Consider the following 17,497-nt stretch of genomic DNA (forward strand, 5'->3'; position numbering starts at 1 on the left):
GCCTTGAACACGGAATGGAACCTCCTCGGAGCCTTGGACATGGAATGGAACCTCCACGGAGCCTTGGACACGGAATGGAACCTCCTCGGAGCCTTGGACACGGAATGGAACCTCCACGGAACCTTGGACTTGAGCACAGGAACACAGAACACAGAGTCAGGACCCCTCCTTGGGGACAGGACATAGGGCCGGGGCTTTACACAGAGTCAGGACCCCTCCTTGGGGACAGGACATAGGGCCGGGACTCATACACAGACACTAAACACAGGGACACAAAGAGACAGTTCCAAGCGCAACGATAGATAGTTCCTTCTGTTGGCGTGGCAAGGCTCCAGTCTCACTCTGGCGGCTGAACTTGATGGTAAAACAGGCGAGGACATAGGCAAAGTTGCCAGCAGGGCTTCAGGCCAGACTTCAGAGGAAAGGAAGGGCCTCAGGGTAACGGCAAAGACGTCCTGATCTTCCCAACAGAGGCAAGGACAGGAAGGGACAGATCCCACCGTAGGGCAGTGGCAAGAACAGCCTGAATTACCCCACAGAGGCGAGGACAGGATACCAACAAGACAAACCAGCAACCACACTTGAACCCAGGGCCACTTATATTCCAGCCCTAATATGAGAATCAAGTGCCTGTGATTAAGCCCAACTGAAAAAACAGACAGCCAGAAGACCCAGATTCCGGAGTCCACGGACCAGACCGTGAACCGGAACGCGGACTTCACAGACTGGGCCATGACCAATCCATGCCAAACCATACCTCTTTTTGAAATCAGGATCACATCCACCACTTACACTGGCAGCTCATTCCACACTCTCACCCTCTGACTGAAGACCTTTCCCCTCAGGTTCTCTTAAACACCTCACTTCACCTTTCACCCTTAACCCATGACATCTAGTCTCACCCACCCTCAGCGAATAAAGCCTTTTTGCACTTACCCTATCTTTACCCCTCATAATTTTGTATTCCTCTACAAATCTCCCCTCAATCTTTTACATTCTAGGGAATAAAGTTCTAATCATTCTATCTTACAGCTCAGGTCCTCCAGTCCAGGCAACATCCATGTAAAATTTCATTATACCCTTTCAACCTTTCTTGTAGGTAGGAAATGCACACAATACTCCAAATTAGGCATTTCCCACGTCTTATACAACTTCAACATAAGATCCCAACTCCTGTACTCAGTACTTTGATCTATGAAGGACAATGTGCCAAAAGCTTTCTTTATGACCCTCTCTACCCGTGACACTATTTTCAATGAATGATGGATCTGTATTCCCAGTGCCCTTTGATCCACAGCACTCCTCAGTGCCCAATCACTCGTTGGTTGGTCCTACTGAAGTGCAATGCCTCTCATTTGTCTGTATTCAATTCCATTCTCCATTTCTCAGTTCATTTTTCCAGCTGGTCCAGATCCTCCAGCAAGCTTTGATAGTCTTTCTCACTGTCCACTACACCACAGAGTTGGTGTTTTCTGCAAATGTGTAGATCCAGTTAACACATTATCAGCCAGATTGCTGATATGGATGCAAACAACTGTGGACCCAGCACCAGTCTCTACGGTACACCACCAGATTGAAAGAGTCAGCGTGTCTGTCAAGCCAGTAGGGAAAGCAAGGGCCAGTGTTGCTCACTGCTCTGCGATGTTTACTCAGCTATATGCCGAACTGCAGTTCTGGCTACAGTGATACCTGGCTTCGAGTCTGTGAGCTCCATTTCCCACGACACACTAGTTTTCTGCAGTGGCATCGACCTCCAGTCTGCCCACCTCCAGAGTTACAAAATCCCGAAACTCCGAAGGCAGCTAATCTTCTAGGCTGCGTCCTTGGCACGTTGGATAATGGCCAGTCCTGAGACCCCAAGAGCGGATCCCATTCCCACAAAGAACTGAAGTCTGCATGTAACTCCAGGTCAGGGTCTTCAAAAGAACCCTGAAGGGGAAAAATAAAGATATTAAAGATAAAAATAGAGTTGCTTCCGAAGATGCAAGCAAAGGAGTCGCCACTAGGTGCCATCATTCTCCTAAGCTCCTCCTCCTTACGTGTTCCCTTGCATTTCTTATACTCCATAAACACCTCATTTGTTCCTACTATGCACCTTCTTTCATTCTTAATCAGGAACTCAATATCTCTCAAAAACTATGGTTCCTATACTTGTTATCCTTGACTTTATTCTGACTAGTACATACAAATTTTGAACTCACAAAATTTTACAAGAAGGGTTCTATCACCAATCTCTATATTATACCACCGGCCTCCCATTTGCCATATACCCCTCTGCCAGAAAACAACCTGTTCCAATCCACTCTTGTCAGATCCTTTTTGATATCATTAAAACTGCCCTTTCTCCAATTTAGAATTTCAACCTGCATGCCAGACCTATCTTTTTGTACATTTACTTTGAAACTGATGGCATTATGATCACAAGATGCAAAGTGTTCCCCTACACACACTTCAGTCACCTGCCCTGTCTCATTCCCTAATAGCAGATCAAATATCACACACTCTCTCGTTGGCACTTCAGTGCACTGATTAAGGAAACTTTCCTGAACACATTAAAGAAACTCTCTACCACCTAGTCCTTTTACAATATGGGAATCCTAGTCAATACGTGGAAAGTTAAAATCACCTTCCACCACCTTATATTCCTTGCAACCGTCCCTGATCTCTACGAAGTTGAATTTCTAAATCCTGCACACTCTTAATGGTCTGTAACAACACCCCATTAACGTGGTCATTCCTCAGTTCCACCCATAATGCCTCACTGAACGAGTTCTCCAGTCTATCCTGACTGAGCACTGCCATGACATTTTCCCTGACTAGTAATGCCATCCACCCCCCTTAAATTTCTCCTTCTCTGACAGATCTGAAAAATGGAATACTGGGATATTGATCTGCCAGTCCTGTCCCTCCTGCAATCAAGTCTCACTAATGGCTACAATATCATACTTCTGTGTGTTGATCCTTTCCCTGAGCTCATCTGTCATTCCTATGAAACTTCTTGCTTTGAAATATGCACAGCTCAGAACATTAGTCGCACCATGCTCAACCTTTCGATTCCTGACTTTGAAGTCTTAACAACATCTGTCTCCAGAACCTCTCCACTAACAGTCTGTCACTCTGGTTCACCTTCCCCTGCAACTCTAGTTTAAACCCCACTATGTAACCTAAATAAACCTTTCCACAGGGTATTAGTCCCTCTCTAGCTCAGGTGCAAACCATTTCTCCTGTACAGGTCCCACCTTCCCTGGAAGAGAGTCCAATGATCCAAAAATCTTATATCCTCCCTCCTTCGCCACATGTTGAACTGTGTAATTTTCCTGGTTCTGGCCTCACTAGCACATGGCATGGGTAGCAGTCCTGACATTACAACCCTGGAGGTCCTGTTCCTTAAATTAGTACCTAATGCCTTGAACTCAATAAACTCTTCTCAGGCTTCCAGCCAGGTACAGGTATAATTTATAACCGACATTTCCTGGCACCCATTGGTACATACCATCTGGGAATCTCATTCTGGCTACAGAACCTCCTTTCTGTTCCCCTAACTAATGAATCCCCTATCACCACAGTTCATCTTCACCCCCATTCCCTTTTGAGCCACAGAGCCAGACTCAGTACCAGAGAAATGATCACTGTGACTTTCCTCTGCCAGGTCATTACCGCCGCCCCCCCCCCCCCCCCAAGAGTATCCAAAGTGTATACCTGCTATTGAGGAAGATGGCCACAGGAGTACTCTGTACTGGTTTCTTAACCCCTTTCCCTTCCTGACTGTCACCCAGTTTCCTGTGCCCTGCACCTTGGGTGTAATTACCTCTCTATATGTCCTATCATCCCCTCAGCCTCCCAAAAGATCCAGAGATCATCAAGTTCCAGCTACAACTCCTTAATGTGGATTGTTGGAAGCTGCAGTCGGATGCACTTCTCGCAGGTGTAGGTCATCAGGGACACTGGGGATCTCCTTACTTTCCATATCCCACAAGAGGAGCATTCAGCTGTGCTGCCAGCCGTCCCTTCTGCTCCAAGTATGCAATTATAAAGAAGGAAACAATAAATAACTTTAAAAAAAATCAACCTACAGCTTTCACGAGTGAATCTGCAGATGCTGGAAATAAATAAAAGCACAAAATGCTGGCATAGCTCAGCAGACCAGACAGCCCGAAACATCGTCTCTACCTCCTCCCATAGATGCTGTCTGGCCTGCTGAGTTCTGCCAGCATTCTGTGTTTTTAACCTACAGCTTTCACCTTCTCTCAGTCAAGCCTTACTGAGAGCACAAAGTCCCACATCCCCACTCTAACACTGCCCACTCCAAAAATGGCTGCTCTGCTTGCCCGAGCCTTATTTTTACTTGCCCTTGCTAATGAATCCCAATATCTGACTGGCTAGTACTCAAATGCTGAAACTTCCAAAGTGCTGCTTTTTAAGGTGCACTGGCTAAACTGTGTGAATCACCTTTCTCTCGCTCCCAATCTCTGATTGGCTGCTAATCAAACACCAGTATGGGAGTCCCAGTCAATATGTGGTAAATTAAAATCACCTACAATCACAAGCTTATGTTTCTTGCAATGGACTGTAATCCCTCTAGAAATTTGCACCTTTAAATCCCGCTGACTATATTATAGTCCCATTAATGTGGTCACCCATTTCTTTTCCCTCGGCTTTGCCCATGTAGCCTCAGTAAGTGATTAACCTATTTCCCTGATAAGTATTGGCACCTCTCACTCTTTAATCCCTCCCACTGTATCACATCTAAAACAGTGGAACCCTGGAACGTGGAGCTGCCAGTCCTGCCTCTGCTGCGACCAAGGCTCACTAATGGCTACAATAACATTAATCCATATGATCATCCAACTCTAAGAACATCTCCCTTTCCTGCAATACTCCCTGAATTGAAATACAGTCAGCCCTTGGTATCTGCATATGGATTGTTGGAAGCTGCAGTCGGATGCACTTCTCGCAGGTGTAGGTCATCAGGGACACTGGGGATCTCCTTACTTTCCATATCCCACAAGAGGAGCATTTAAGCTGTGCTGCCAGCCGTCCCTTCTGCTCCAATCCAGGATACCAAAAAATGCGGATGCTCGTCCCTTATATAAAATGGTGTAGTATTTGCATATAACCCACGCACATCCTCCCGTATACTTTAAATCATCTCTAGATTACTTATAATACCTAATACAATGTAAATGTTATGTAAATAGCTGTTATACTGTATTGTTTAGGGAATAATGACAAGAGAAAAAGTCTGTACACGAGACACGAGGCGAACAATGCTCAAACAACAAGTGCTGGAGAGAGAACTTCCGGTTTTCCCAATCCACAGTTGGTTGAATCCGCACATGCGGAACCTGCGGATCAGGAGGACCGACCATAGTAACAATTCAGAACATTCTTCTCAGCATGCTCAGCCTTTCAATTCCTGTCTTTGTATGCATACTTAGCAACATCTTTCCCACAAACACTCCACTGTCTGCTCTGGCACTCTGGTTCCCAACCCCCTGTAACTCTGTCTGTTGGCTCGTAGTCATCTGGGGCATGCAGACTTCACCAAATGCCCTTACACATGGACTGAGATGAGAGTGACAGTTCCTGAGCACAAGGCAACATTTGACCAAGTGTGGCAATAAGCAACATTAGTTAATGGGCATTAAGACACCATTAGACCACAAGATATAGGAGCATAATTGGGCCATTTGGCCCATTGAGTCTGTTCTCCCAATTCATCATGGCTGATCGAATTTTCCTCTCAGCCCCACTCTCCTGCCTTCTCCCTGTAATCCTTCATGCCCTGACCAGTCTAGAATCTATTAACCTCTGCCTTAAGTATACATAAAGACTTGGCTTCTACAACTGCCTGTGGCAATGAATTCCACAGATTCGCCACTCTCTGGCTAAAGAAATCCCTCCTCATCTCCATTCTAAAAGGACGCCCCTCTATTCTGAAGCCATGTGCTCTGGATGTAGACTCTCCCACCAAGAAGAAAGCTTTCAGGTGTTGGCATCATAATTTACATAAAGGAAGGTGCTTGGTCATCATTGGGGATTAAATCACCCAGTCACAGGACATTTTGAAGAGCTTCATAAGCACAACTATTAGTTCGCAAATGATCGTAATTTTATCACAAGTTGGAAAGTAAGTTTTATGCTGATGATCTGACAATTGTTCACTGTTTTTTACATTTTGCGACTTAGGAAATGCAATAGCTCATGTCTGCATATGACATTTCAGCCCCAGACAGTAAGTGCCAATTGATTTTTATCCAGAGACACAGCACAGTACCAGCCGCTTCCAGCACCACAAGTCCACACCTCTCAACGACACCAGTGTAGCCCAGTAACCAATAAGTCTTTGGAATGTGGGAGGAAATTGGAGCAAACAGAGGAAACCCATGTAGACGTGGGGAGAACGTACAAACTGCATGGCAGACAGGAGCAGGAATCACAGCCAGGACACTGGCACTGTAATGGTGCCAGCCACTATGCTACTTATATATTCATTATGGTCACAAGTAATATTCCTGCCTCCAGAGTGCCAGGCAATGGCCCTTTCCAACCCAAGAGTCTCACACTTCCATAGATAATTAATGGTTTTATCATTGCCAAGTTTCCTGTCAGCAACATCCTGGAGATAGGGAATAGCCATACAAATATTGTAGCTACAAGAGCTGGTCTAGGGATAGGCATCCTGTAATGAGGGATTCCTCTCCTACACCCAAAACTTTTTTTTACCATCCTCAAGGAAAACAGCAGAATATCCTCCACTTCTCCAGATAAGTGCAATTCCAAGAACGCTCAAGAATCTTGACACTATCTGGGACAAAGAAGCCGTTACCTCCACCACTGTCAGCCATAGGCTGAGGGAGCACCATCTTAAAACTGCATTGCTGTTGCTCACTGAACGATGGCAAGGCTGTGGGAGTAACTTCGCCAGAAAGGTCACAGTGGTTCAAGAAGGCACTTCATTATTAAGTTGTCGAGTAATGAAGAATGGACGTTAAGTGTTACGTAGATCCTGTAAAAAGAACTAATCAAATAAACCTGATGTAATGATCGGGTCATTTGTTTTGGCTAAAATACAATATCAGCTTGACTACTATTTCAAGTAGTGCCTTATTCTTGTCAACACCCTCTTCAGAAAGATAAACACTAAATATTTGATTCGGGGAGTGAACTAATTATTACGGTTCTGAAAAATCTCTGTCCTACTGATGATGAAAAAGATGGCCAGATTATAATTTATGCAGTTATTTTCAATCATTTACTCAGCTTTATGGTGGACATCTGAGCAAAAAACATACTAGTTGGGTGCCCAACCAAATTCCATGTTTTATTTACTCAAAGTGGTTTATTGACTTTGGAAACTGTTGACCTTTAGAATTCAACAAAGCATCATAGAATTTCAAGGATCTCGACAAGACCTGAATGGCAAATGATCAACAGTGTCTTTGAAGTATGGGTAAACAGGTTTCCCAGTAACACTGACAGTTAGTAATTCTGTAGGGATGAAATGAAAGGGAGAGAAAGCCTTTGGTGAAAGATGAGAGCTGCACAGGTCTTTGGTTTGTTTGTATGCTTCATTTTATTTGACTGGGTAAGTTGTCCTTCTGAATAACTCCTATACATAGAGATACAATGCAGAGAGCCCGTGGGCTGTGATTTTGACATTCTCCCGAGTAATAAAGTTCAAAATATGTGGCGAACAACGACAGCTGTAGAATATAAATCTGCTCCCTTTCTTCTTCAGATTTACTTTTATTTCTATAGTATGTGAACAACTATTCAGATAACAGGTAAAATCATCCTATTTAAAGAGCTGTCCCGTATTCCTTTGCAGATTGGACCTTCTGGTCCATTATGTTTGGGAAATACTGAATGATATGAATTTGGAGGATTGAGTAAATCTTTGAAGAAATAATAATTCTTGGAGTTTGAATTGTCAAACAACACCATGTAGAACAACAATTGTCATGATCTCTAGTGATGTAAACCGGAAATCAAAGTAATAATTAGTCTAGTCAGCTCTTATAGAAACTTCCACACAAACACTGAAAAGGTGGGATGAATTGTCATGTGAAATTGACAATTGACAAGATGAAAATCAGGTTCAAGCTGGTACTCATGTTAGTTTCTCAAAAGTAGATTTTCAACAGTTGGGCTGCTGACCAAGCACCATACATCTGCATCCTGGTACGAAGCCAGAACTGTAAACTGAGTCCTTCCTGCGCCACTTCCTACCTCTGTATTACAATTCAGGATATTGAACACTGATACAGTGCTCCTTTTTCACTTCCTATGATGTAATTGGCAGTCTAACTATCAATTTCACTTCTCTAATTATCTGAATTCAGGACACACTCCAGTACTCCATATCTTTCTATATACTTGAAATCAGTGGTTCTATAATATGCAGACATCTGCTCCATCAAATTACTTCCTAGGAGATGAAGATGAGCGTCTACCCCTTTTACACAAATGTTAATATTTCAGAATATTTATTTTTCACACAGATAGTGGTATACTCAGTTTGAAGTAATGGAATAATGCAAATTTTTATTAAAATTTGCTTGTTTTTGTTTCACAACTGTAAAACTGTGTAGAATATTATATATTTTTATTGATACATAAATACATTGCTCTTTGCTTACTTAATTGAATCCTGCTTGTGATTCTACCCTCCATTTGTAAAATGATTGCTCCTTTTGGCTTCTTACAACAAACATACAACTGAAGATTCAGTCAGAGGCCAGCCTCACAGCTGGCGGAGCACAGCCTGGGGAGATGGTTGATGTACAATCTGAATGCACAGAGAAGTGGCTAATCTGCACTGATGATGATTGGGTAGGTGGTACAGTCATTGGCTTATCTTTAGTGAAGATTTATTTTATTTTCAGGAAGTAAAATAATATAATTGTGCATTATTACAATAGGGCTCTAAGTGCCCATCTGGATGCCGAATGCAAAGGTTAATAGATGTTAAGAATCAACAAAATGATGAGCGGATACAAGAGATACAACACATGCTGAAGAACTATTCCAAAATGTTTGGGAGTACTCACATTACTGTGACCAAAGTTGTCAATAGAATCAGACAGTCTCTGGATGGACTGGGAGGTCAGTGCCTGCTGTGTTTATGGTTACTCAACAACATTTTATATTCACATAAGTCAGCAAGACATTTGGTCTGTACAGATTTTCATCTGAAAATTGTCTTACTATCTCACTAAAGATATTAAGATATTGATTTTTGATGATTTTATAGCATATTTAACTAAACAGTACATTGTCTTACGTTCAGCTGGATTTAGATTTTTAACATACAGGTAGGATTTTATTTAAAACCTTTTTGAGTTACTCCAATTTTTATTTCTTGTTTACTTTTTTAGAGTTTGGAGACACTTACTATCAGTTAGTGGATGATATGAATAGCAAATTGATCAGCTTGCAGAACAAAATCAATAATCAAAGTGTCAAATTGAGGCTCCTGAAGAAGAGGGTACTAGAACAATTTAGAAGTATCACAGGACTTGAGGTAACGCAGCTATTACTTTGAAATTACAGGTTATATTTCATCCTAATCATTAAAGACATTTATGTCATAAAGCATAGAAAATAGAACAGGCCCACTGATCCACCATGACTGTGCGAAACATGATAAAAATTTGTCTAAAACTCTTTTGCTTGCACGTTGTCCATATCCCTCCATTCCCTGCCTATATATGTGCTTGTCTACATTTCTATGCTTCTGACAATTGGTAATGCAATCCTGGCACCTAACACTGTAAAAAGATACCTTGCATATCTCCTTTAAGCATTTCCCTTCTCACCTTAAACCCATGTCCTATTTGACATGTCCATCCTGAGAATAAAACTTTGTCTAACTTCATGCACCATGCCTCCTATCATTTATGTACTTAATAATTTTTATATAAAAATAAAATTCTGAATGATTAATATGTTAATTAACTATTGTTTGGATTTGAATATATTTGACAAATATTTGTGAGATGATGTATGATCTTGGCATTTTCTCAAGAAATGGGTTAGGGTAAAATTCAAATAACAATGGGTACTTGATGATTGGCATGGATTCAGTGATCTAGAGAACCTGCTACTCTCTCTGCTTGTTTCTATATGTCTCTGGCAGCACGGAGCTTCATTCAGAATAACATCATTGTATTAAAGCATAGACACAGGCTCTTCAGCCATGATAGCCATCAATTGTCAGCTTTGATTATACAACAATCAGACTCATTAGCATTGCTCACACCACCAGGTTCAGGAACAGTTACTACCCCTCAACCATCAGACTCTTGAACAAAAGGGGATAATTACACTCAAGTTCACTTGCCACATCATTGAAATGTTCCCACAACCAATGAACTTACTTTCAAGGACTCTTCATCTCCTGTTCTCATTATTTATTTATACTTGCATTTGCACAGTTTGTTGTCTTTTGCATCCTGGTTGAGCTTTCATTCATCTTGTTATAGTTACTATTCTATAGATTTGTTGAGTGTGCCCACAAGAAATGAATCTCAGGGTTAGATGGTGACATGCATGTTAGTAAAATGTACCTTGAACTTTGATGAAGCAAGCTTTTCCCCCTTGATGGTATCATATATATGTTATATATATCAACAAGTTTGTCCTGAGTCAGTTTTGATCACATTGTTCTGACGGGGAAGAATCAGAGTCAGTTGTAGAACAAAAATATACATTTCTGGAGGAAAAGAGATCATTACCATTTTAGATTAAGTTCCTGCATCAGGACTGATTTGGTGAGTTATTCTAGAGATGTTGCTCTAGACTTCCTCCAGATTTCAACATTTGTAAATCCTTCTGTCTTTGAAGTTATACAGCAACCTGTCCGGGTAAACTAAAATATCTTTCTAAGTTAGTCCCATTTGCCTGTATTTGGTCCTTTTTTATCCATACACATGTACAAATGTCTTTGAAACATTGTAATTGTTCATCCTTCTACCACTTCCTCTGGGAAACACACACAAAATGGCGGAGAAACTCAGCAGGCCAGGCAGCATCTATGGAAAAGAGTACTGTCGGTGTTTCGGTCTGAAACCCTCCGGCAGGGCTGGAGAAAAAAAAAGCCGAGGAGTAGATTTAAAAGGTCAGGGGAGGGGAGAGATTACCAGCAGGTGATAGCTGAAACCTGGAGGGTGAGGGAAGATGTAAATTCTTGCTCAAACCTTCCCTCCACTTTCTTTACTGGCTGTCTTCCCTCTTACTTTCAGTCTCAAGCTGATACACCAACTCTTCATTTCATCTGCAGATGCTGCCTGACCCACCGACTTACTCCAGCTCTTTGCGTTGCCCCAGATTCCTGCATCTGCAGTCTCCATGGGATCCAGGATAACTTGACTGTGTGAATTTAGAAATGGCTTATCCAAAGAGGGCAAAGGGTGGTTGTAGATGAAACATATTCTGCCTGGAGATCAGTGACTAGTGCTATTCTGCAGTGATCTGTTCTGGAACACCTGCTCTTTGTGACTCATAAAAACATTTTTGGATGAGGAAGTGGGAAAGGTGGGTTAGTAAGTTTTCAGATGACATGAAGGTTGGTGGAGCTGTGGATAATACATAATGGGACATTGACAGGATGCAGAGATGGGTGAGAAGTTGCAGATGGAGTGCAACCCAGAGAAGTGTGAAATAATTCATTTTGGGAAGTCAAATTTGAAGGCGGAATACAGGGTTAATGGCAGAATTTTTATCAGTATGAAGGGAAGAATAATTTTGAGGTCAACATCTATATATCCCTTAAAGTTGCCCTGCAAGAGTGGCTGAGAAGGTATATAGTGTGAGGGGATTGAGTTCAATAGGTGCAAGATAATGTTGCAACTCTATAAAACCATGGTTAGACCACAACTGGAATATTGGGTTCAGTTCTGGTTGCCTCACTATAGGAAGGAAATGGAAGCTTTAGAGAAGGTGCAAGGGAGATTTACTAGGATATTTCCTGGATTAAAGAGTATGTCTTATAAAGATAGGCTGAGTGAGCCAGGGCTTTTCTCTTTTGAGTGAAGGAGGATGAGAGGTGACTTGACAGAGGAGTAAAAGATGACAAGAAGCATAGATCAAGTAGAAAGCCAACTTTTTCCCAAGACAGAAATGGCTAAAACAAAGGGACATATCTTTCAGCTGGTTGGAGGAAAGTATTGGGGAGATATTCAAGGTAAATATTTCTACACAGAGAGTGGTGGTTGTGTTGTAGGCATTGCTAGGGGTGGCGATAGAGACAGATACATTAGAGGCATTTGAGAAACTCTAGATAGGCACATAGATGATAGAAAAATGGAGGATGATGTAGAAGGGAAGGATTAGATTGATCTCAGAGAAGGTAAAAGGCAGCACAATATTGAGGGCTGCAGTAGGCACCATTTTATCGTGTCTTCTCTATGCAAATTCTATCCGCATTTGAGACTAAATATGGAAAAAGGTCTGGTCTATGGGTTGAGATTCTAAGTTGGAGAAAGGCCAATTTTGATGGCATCTGAAAGGTTCTGGCAAGTGTGGATTGGGACAGGTTGTTTTCTGGTAATGGTGTACTTGGTAAGTGTACTTCAAAAGTGAAGTTTTGAGAGTACAAAGCTTGTATGAGCATTTCAGAATCAAAGATAAAGATATCAGGTTTTCAAGAGATGCTGAGTTACTGAGAGTGAAGAAGAGATTTACAAGGATGTTGCCTGGATTGGGGAGCATGCCTTATGAGAATAGGTTGAGTGAACTCGGCTTTTTCTCCTTGGAATGACAAAGGATAAGAGGTGACCTGATAGAGGTGTATAAGATGATGAGAGGCACTGATTGTATGGAAAGTCAGAGGCTATTTTCCAGGGCTGAAATGGCTAATATGAGGATACATAGTTTTAAGGTGAATGGAAGTAGATACGGGGGTGGGGGTGGATGTCAGAGGTAAATTTTTCACACAGAGAGTGGTGGATACGTGGAATGCACTGCAGGCAACAGCGATGGAGATGGATACAATCGGGTATTTTAAGAGATACATGGATCTTAGAAAAATAGAGGGTGATGCAGTAGGGAAATTCTAGGCAATTTCTAGAGTAGGTTACATGGTCAGCCCAACATTGTGGGCTGAAGGACCCGTAATGTGCTGTAGATTTCTATGTACTGGTTACAAAATAAAGGAGGTGCATAGCAGGTACAGGCAGGTTGGAACAAATGATGTGCTTATGGAGTATAAGAAATGTAAGAGAACACTTAAGAAAGATATCAGGAGGGCTAGAAGAAGGCATGAGGTTGTCCTTGGAGACAAGATGAAGGAGAATCCTAAGGGATTCTAGCAATGTGTTAAGAACAAAAGGATTGCATGGGACAAAATTGGTCCTCTGGAAAATCAGAATGGTAATCCATGTGTGGAGCTCAAAGAGATGAGGGAGATCTTAAATGGATTTTTGCAGCTGTAAATACTCAGAAGTCAGACACAGAGTCTATAAAAGTGAAGCAAAATGGCAGTGAAGTTATGGACCCTATACAAATTACAGAGGACCCTGTATAGAGGAGGTTGTGTTTGCTGTCTTGAGGCAAATTTGGGTGCATAAATCCCCAGGGCTTGACAAGGTGTGTCCTTGGACCCTGCGGCGGGCAAGTGCAGAAATTGCAGGGGTCCTAGCAGAGATACTTAAAGTCAAGTTTATTGTCATTTCGACCATAAACTGCTGATACAGTACGCAGCAAAAACAAAACAACATTCCTCCAGGACCATGGTGCTACATGAAACAACACAAAAAACTACACTAGACTATGTGAGTGTGGTGAACTACATATACCTGTCTGGACACGCCCCCTGATGACTGCTCCTGTGGCTCCTCCCACAGACCCCTGTATAAAGGTGATGGAGGTCTGAGCCCGGCCTCTCAGTCTCCAGGATGTAGTATGGTGGTCACTCACTGCTCAGTCCTTCTTCCAGTCAATAAAAGCCGATACCTCGCTTTTACGTCTCAGAGTGAGTTATTGATGATGCATCAGTGAGACAGCACAAGGCTACACTAGACTACATAAAACAACATAAAAACTGCACTAGACTACAGACTTGCACAGGAATACATAAAATGCACAAAACAGTGCAGAGCAGTACAGTACAATAATTAATAAGACAATAGACACAGTAGAGCACAAATTACAATATAATATAATAATAAATGATGTAGATGTCAGTCTAGACTCTGAGTATTGAGGAGTCTGATGGCTTGGGGGAAGAAACTGTTGCAGTTACACAGAGACCTCAGGACGGGCTCTCAGGTCGTGAGAGCCCGTCCTGAGAAACCATCCTGAATGACAGGTGAAGTACCAGAGGATTGGAGGATAGCCAATGTTGTTCTGTTGTTTAAGAAATGCTATAAAAATAAGCCAGGTAATTATAGGTTGGTGAGCCTGACATCAGTAGTAGGGAAGCTACTGGAAGTTATTCTAAGGGACCGAATATATGAGTATTTGGATAGACAGAACTGATTAGGGATAGTCAGCATGGCTTTGTGCATGGTAAGTCCTGTCTAACCAAGTTTTTCAAGGAAGTTATCAGGAAAGTTGATGAAGGAAAGGCAGTAAATGTTGTCTACATGAACTTTAGTGAGGCGTTTGACAAGATCCCACATGGGAGGTTGGTCAATAAGATTCAATCGCTTGGCATTCAAGATGGGGTAGTAAGTTGGATCAGACATTGGCTTCTGGGAAAACCAGAGAGTGGTCGTAGTAGAGGGTTGCCTCTCTGACTGGAGCCTGTGACTAATGGAGTGCCGCAGGGATCGGCGCAGGGTCCTTTGTTGTTTGTCAATGATCCGAATGCTAATGTGGTTAACTGGAAACGAAGGCTGCGGGTGACACTGAGATTGAGGGTGCAATGGACAATGAGGAAGACTAGCAGAGCTTGCAGCAGGAACTGGACCAGGTGAAAAATGGCAGATAGAATTTAATACAGACAAGTGCGAGGTGTTGCACTTTGGGAGGAGCAACCAGGGTAGGCCTTACACAGTGAACAGTAGGAGTGAATGAGAACAAAGAGATCTGGGAAAAATAGGTCCAATGAAAGTGGTGGCACAGTTAGATAGTGTCGTAAAGAAAACTTTTGTACATTGGCCTTCATAAATCAAAGTATTGAATACAGGAGATGGGATGTTATGTTGAAGTTGTATAAGATGCTGGTGAGGCCTAATTTGGAGTATTGTTTGCAGTTTTTGTCACCTGCCTACAGGAAAGATGTAACAAGATTGAAAGAGTGCATTGAAAATTTACAATTATGTTGCCGTGACTGGAGAACCTGAGTTACAGAGAGAGATTGAATATGTTAACTTTATTCCTTAGAACATGGAAGACTGAGGAGAGATTTGATAGAAGTATACAAATTTATGAGGGGTATAGATAGGGTAAATGCAAGCAGGCTTTTTCCCACTGAGGTTGAGTTGGACTACAACTAGGGGTCATGGGTTAAGGGTGAAAGGTGAACAGCTTAAGGGGAACAAGGGTAGAATTCTTCACTCATTGGGAGAGTGTGGAACAAGCTGCCAGTGCAAGTGGTGCATGCAAGATCGATTTCAATATTTAAGAGAAGTTTGGATAGGTACATGTTTGGGCGTGGTATGGAGGGCTATGGTCCCAGTGCAGCTCATTGGGAATAGGCAGTTTAAATGGTTCAGCATGGACTAGATGCCTAAGGGCCTCTTCCTGTGCTGTACTTTTCCAAGAGCCCATGACTGTATAGATCTTCCCAAAATGCTTTTCAGAGTTAAATTCCACCTGCCATTACTTGGCTGTTTTTAGCTGATCTTAAGCCTACTATAATCTCAGACAACCTCCTTCACAAATCCATCAATTCTAGCATCATATGCAAACTGACTAATAATCCTACCAAATTCTCATCCAAAATGTTAATATGGATGACAAGGAAAAGAAACAGAATTTGTGATGCCCTGTTGGATTCCTATCACTTAGCCAATATTCTACCCAATTGGCTGCCTCACCATGTGTCTCAATGTGTTCGAATTTACTGAATGAGCCAATCATGTGACACCTTTTCAAAACAACCTGAACTTTCATTTATAAATTCAGTGGGTAGTCGTATCTCAGAAGTTCTGTGTATAAACAGATAAGTAAATTCTGTTTTTGGAATAGTTGTGTTTGTGTGAGCAACTCCTTTAGCAAATTACCCAGTTTACAACAACTTTAAAAGTTTCTCCCAAAAGTCCTGTTATTTTTTCTCTCATGGTATGCAAATATCAGAAATCAGATCAATTTTGTGTGTGATGCCTGCTGCACCAACCTTCTTAAATACAGAAATTCTACCCTGTCCAATCACAGAACTGCTAATTAGCAGAACAGCACAAATATCACAAAGAAAGAGGGAATCCTGAAGCAGGAATAACTGTTATACTAACACAGAAAATGAGAAAGTGTTGAATAAAATACATTTTACAAAGTACTTTCTTCCTGCCAGAGCTGCACCAGTCCCAATCATTTCTTATTGTCCTTTGTCACTAGTGGTCACTGGCATGGTGTTACACTTCTTTCTTTTTCAATCTTTTTATTAATATCAACATGATAAGATTAATACATAGTTATTGGGATTACAAAATTAAAATGAACATGAAAGGACAGGCAATAAAAACAATATAGTTAAGTCTTCCCAAATCATGAATGATACAACTATCATATAAACGAAACAACAAAAAAACTAGGTATATCATGTTGAAAAAACAGAAAAGAGAAAAAGAGAAAAAAAAATTATTGCCCGAAGAAAAACTAATCTAAAAAACTAACCACTAACTAATAAAAAGAAAAAAAGGAAAAAAAGGAAGGGAATAAAATGGGCTGTTTATAGTATCTATAAAAAGACAAAGAATCATCAGTGTCCCCAACTCCGATCCTCTCAATCAAAACCGGAAAAACAAATAGGATTGGAACAGGGTCAAATTACATCATGTGAAAATATTGAATAAATGGCCTCCAAGTCTTTTCAAATTTAATAGAAGGGTCATATGTTACACTTCATTCAAATGGCAGCAAATCCCAACAGTTTCACCAGAGCCCAAAGACTGCCTCTCACCAGAACTGAAACTACAGTCAATAGAAACATAACTTTGTAATTTTGGTTGATTTAACTTCTATCCCTTTTCCTCCTGAAAAACAAAAATTGTAACCATAATTTCCTCGGGAAAATATGCCTCTTAAAATTTCAATATAAACTGAGCTTCCATTGTTAGATCTGACCTTTTTCCTCTACTCTACAAATGCTTTGAAGACTTCTCCTTTAAAGATTTTATATGGTACTATTCCAAAAGAAGATGCAAATATTACGGCCCTTTTGTATATTCGACAACATACGCTTTTAGTTACGTTGAACAGTATCATTAAGAACCTTTTATCTTGAAGATATTCAAAAATGTGCAAAATACTACAATTTAAATAAATATATTTATTTTTGGAAAATAAACTCTTGCTGAAATCTTCATCCTAAAGGTTAACAAAGCAAGTT

General features: G+C 41.3%; 1 protein-coding gene across 2 annotated transcripts in view; it reads left to right on the plus strand.

Moving 5' to 3' along the window:
• Positions 1 to 7,473: 7,473 nt before the first annotated feature.
• The window catches only part of LOC140726577 (fibrinogen alpha chain-like), a 55,489-nt gene continuing 45,465 nt past the window's right edge, over positions 7,474 to 17,497 (plus strand). For both annotated transcript variants that reach the window (XM_073043143.1, XM_073043142.1), the window contains exons 1-4: positions 7,474 to 7,588; positions 8,728 to 8,835; positions 8,925 to 9,108; positions 9,381 to 9,526. In XM_073043143.1, coding sequence (XP_072899244.1) covers positions 7,535 to 7,588; positions 8,728 to 8,835; positions 8,925 to 9,108; positions 9,381 to 9,526 — 492 coding nt within the window. In that variant the 5' untranslated portion in view covers positions 7,474 to 7,534. The remainder of the gene's footprint in view (positions 7,589 to 8,727; positions 8,836 to 8,924; positions 9,109 to 9,380; positions 9,527 to 17,497) is intronic.

This window comes from Hemitrygon akajei, chromosome 4 (assembly GCF_048418815.1).
Source record: "Hemitrygon akajei chromosome 4, sHemAka1.3, whole genome shotgun sequence".
Classification (NCBI taxonomy): domain Eukaryota; kingdom Metazoa; phylum Chordata; class Chondrichthyes; order Myliobatiformes; family Dasyatidae; genus Hemitrygon; species Hemitrygon akajei.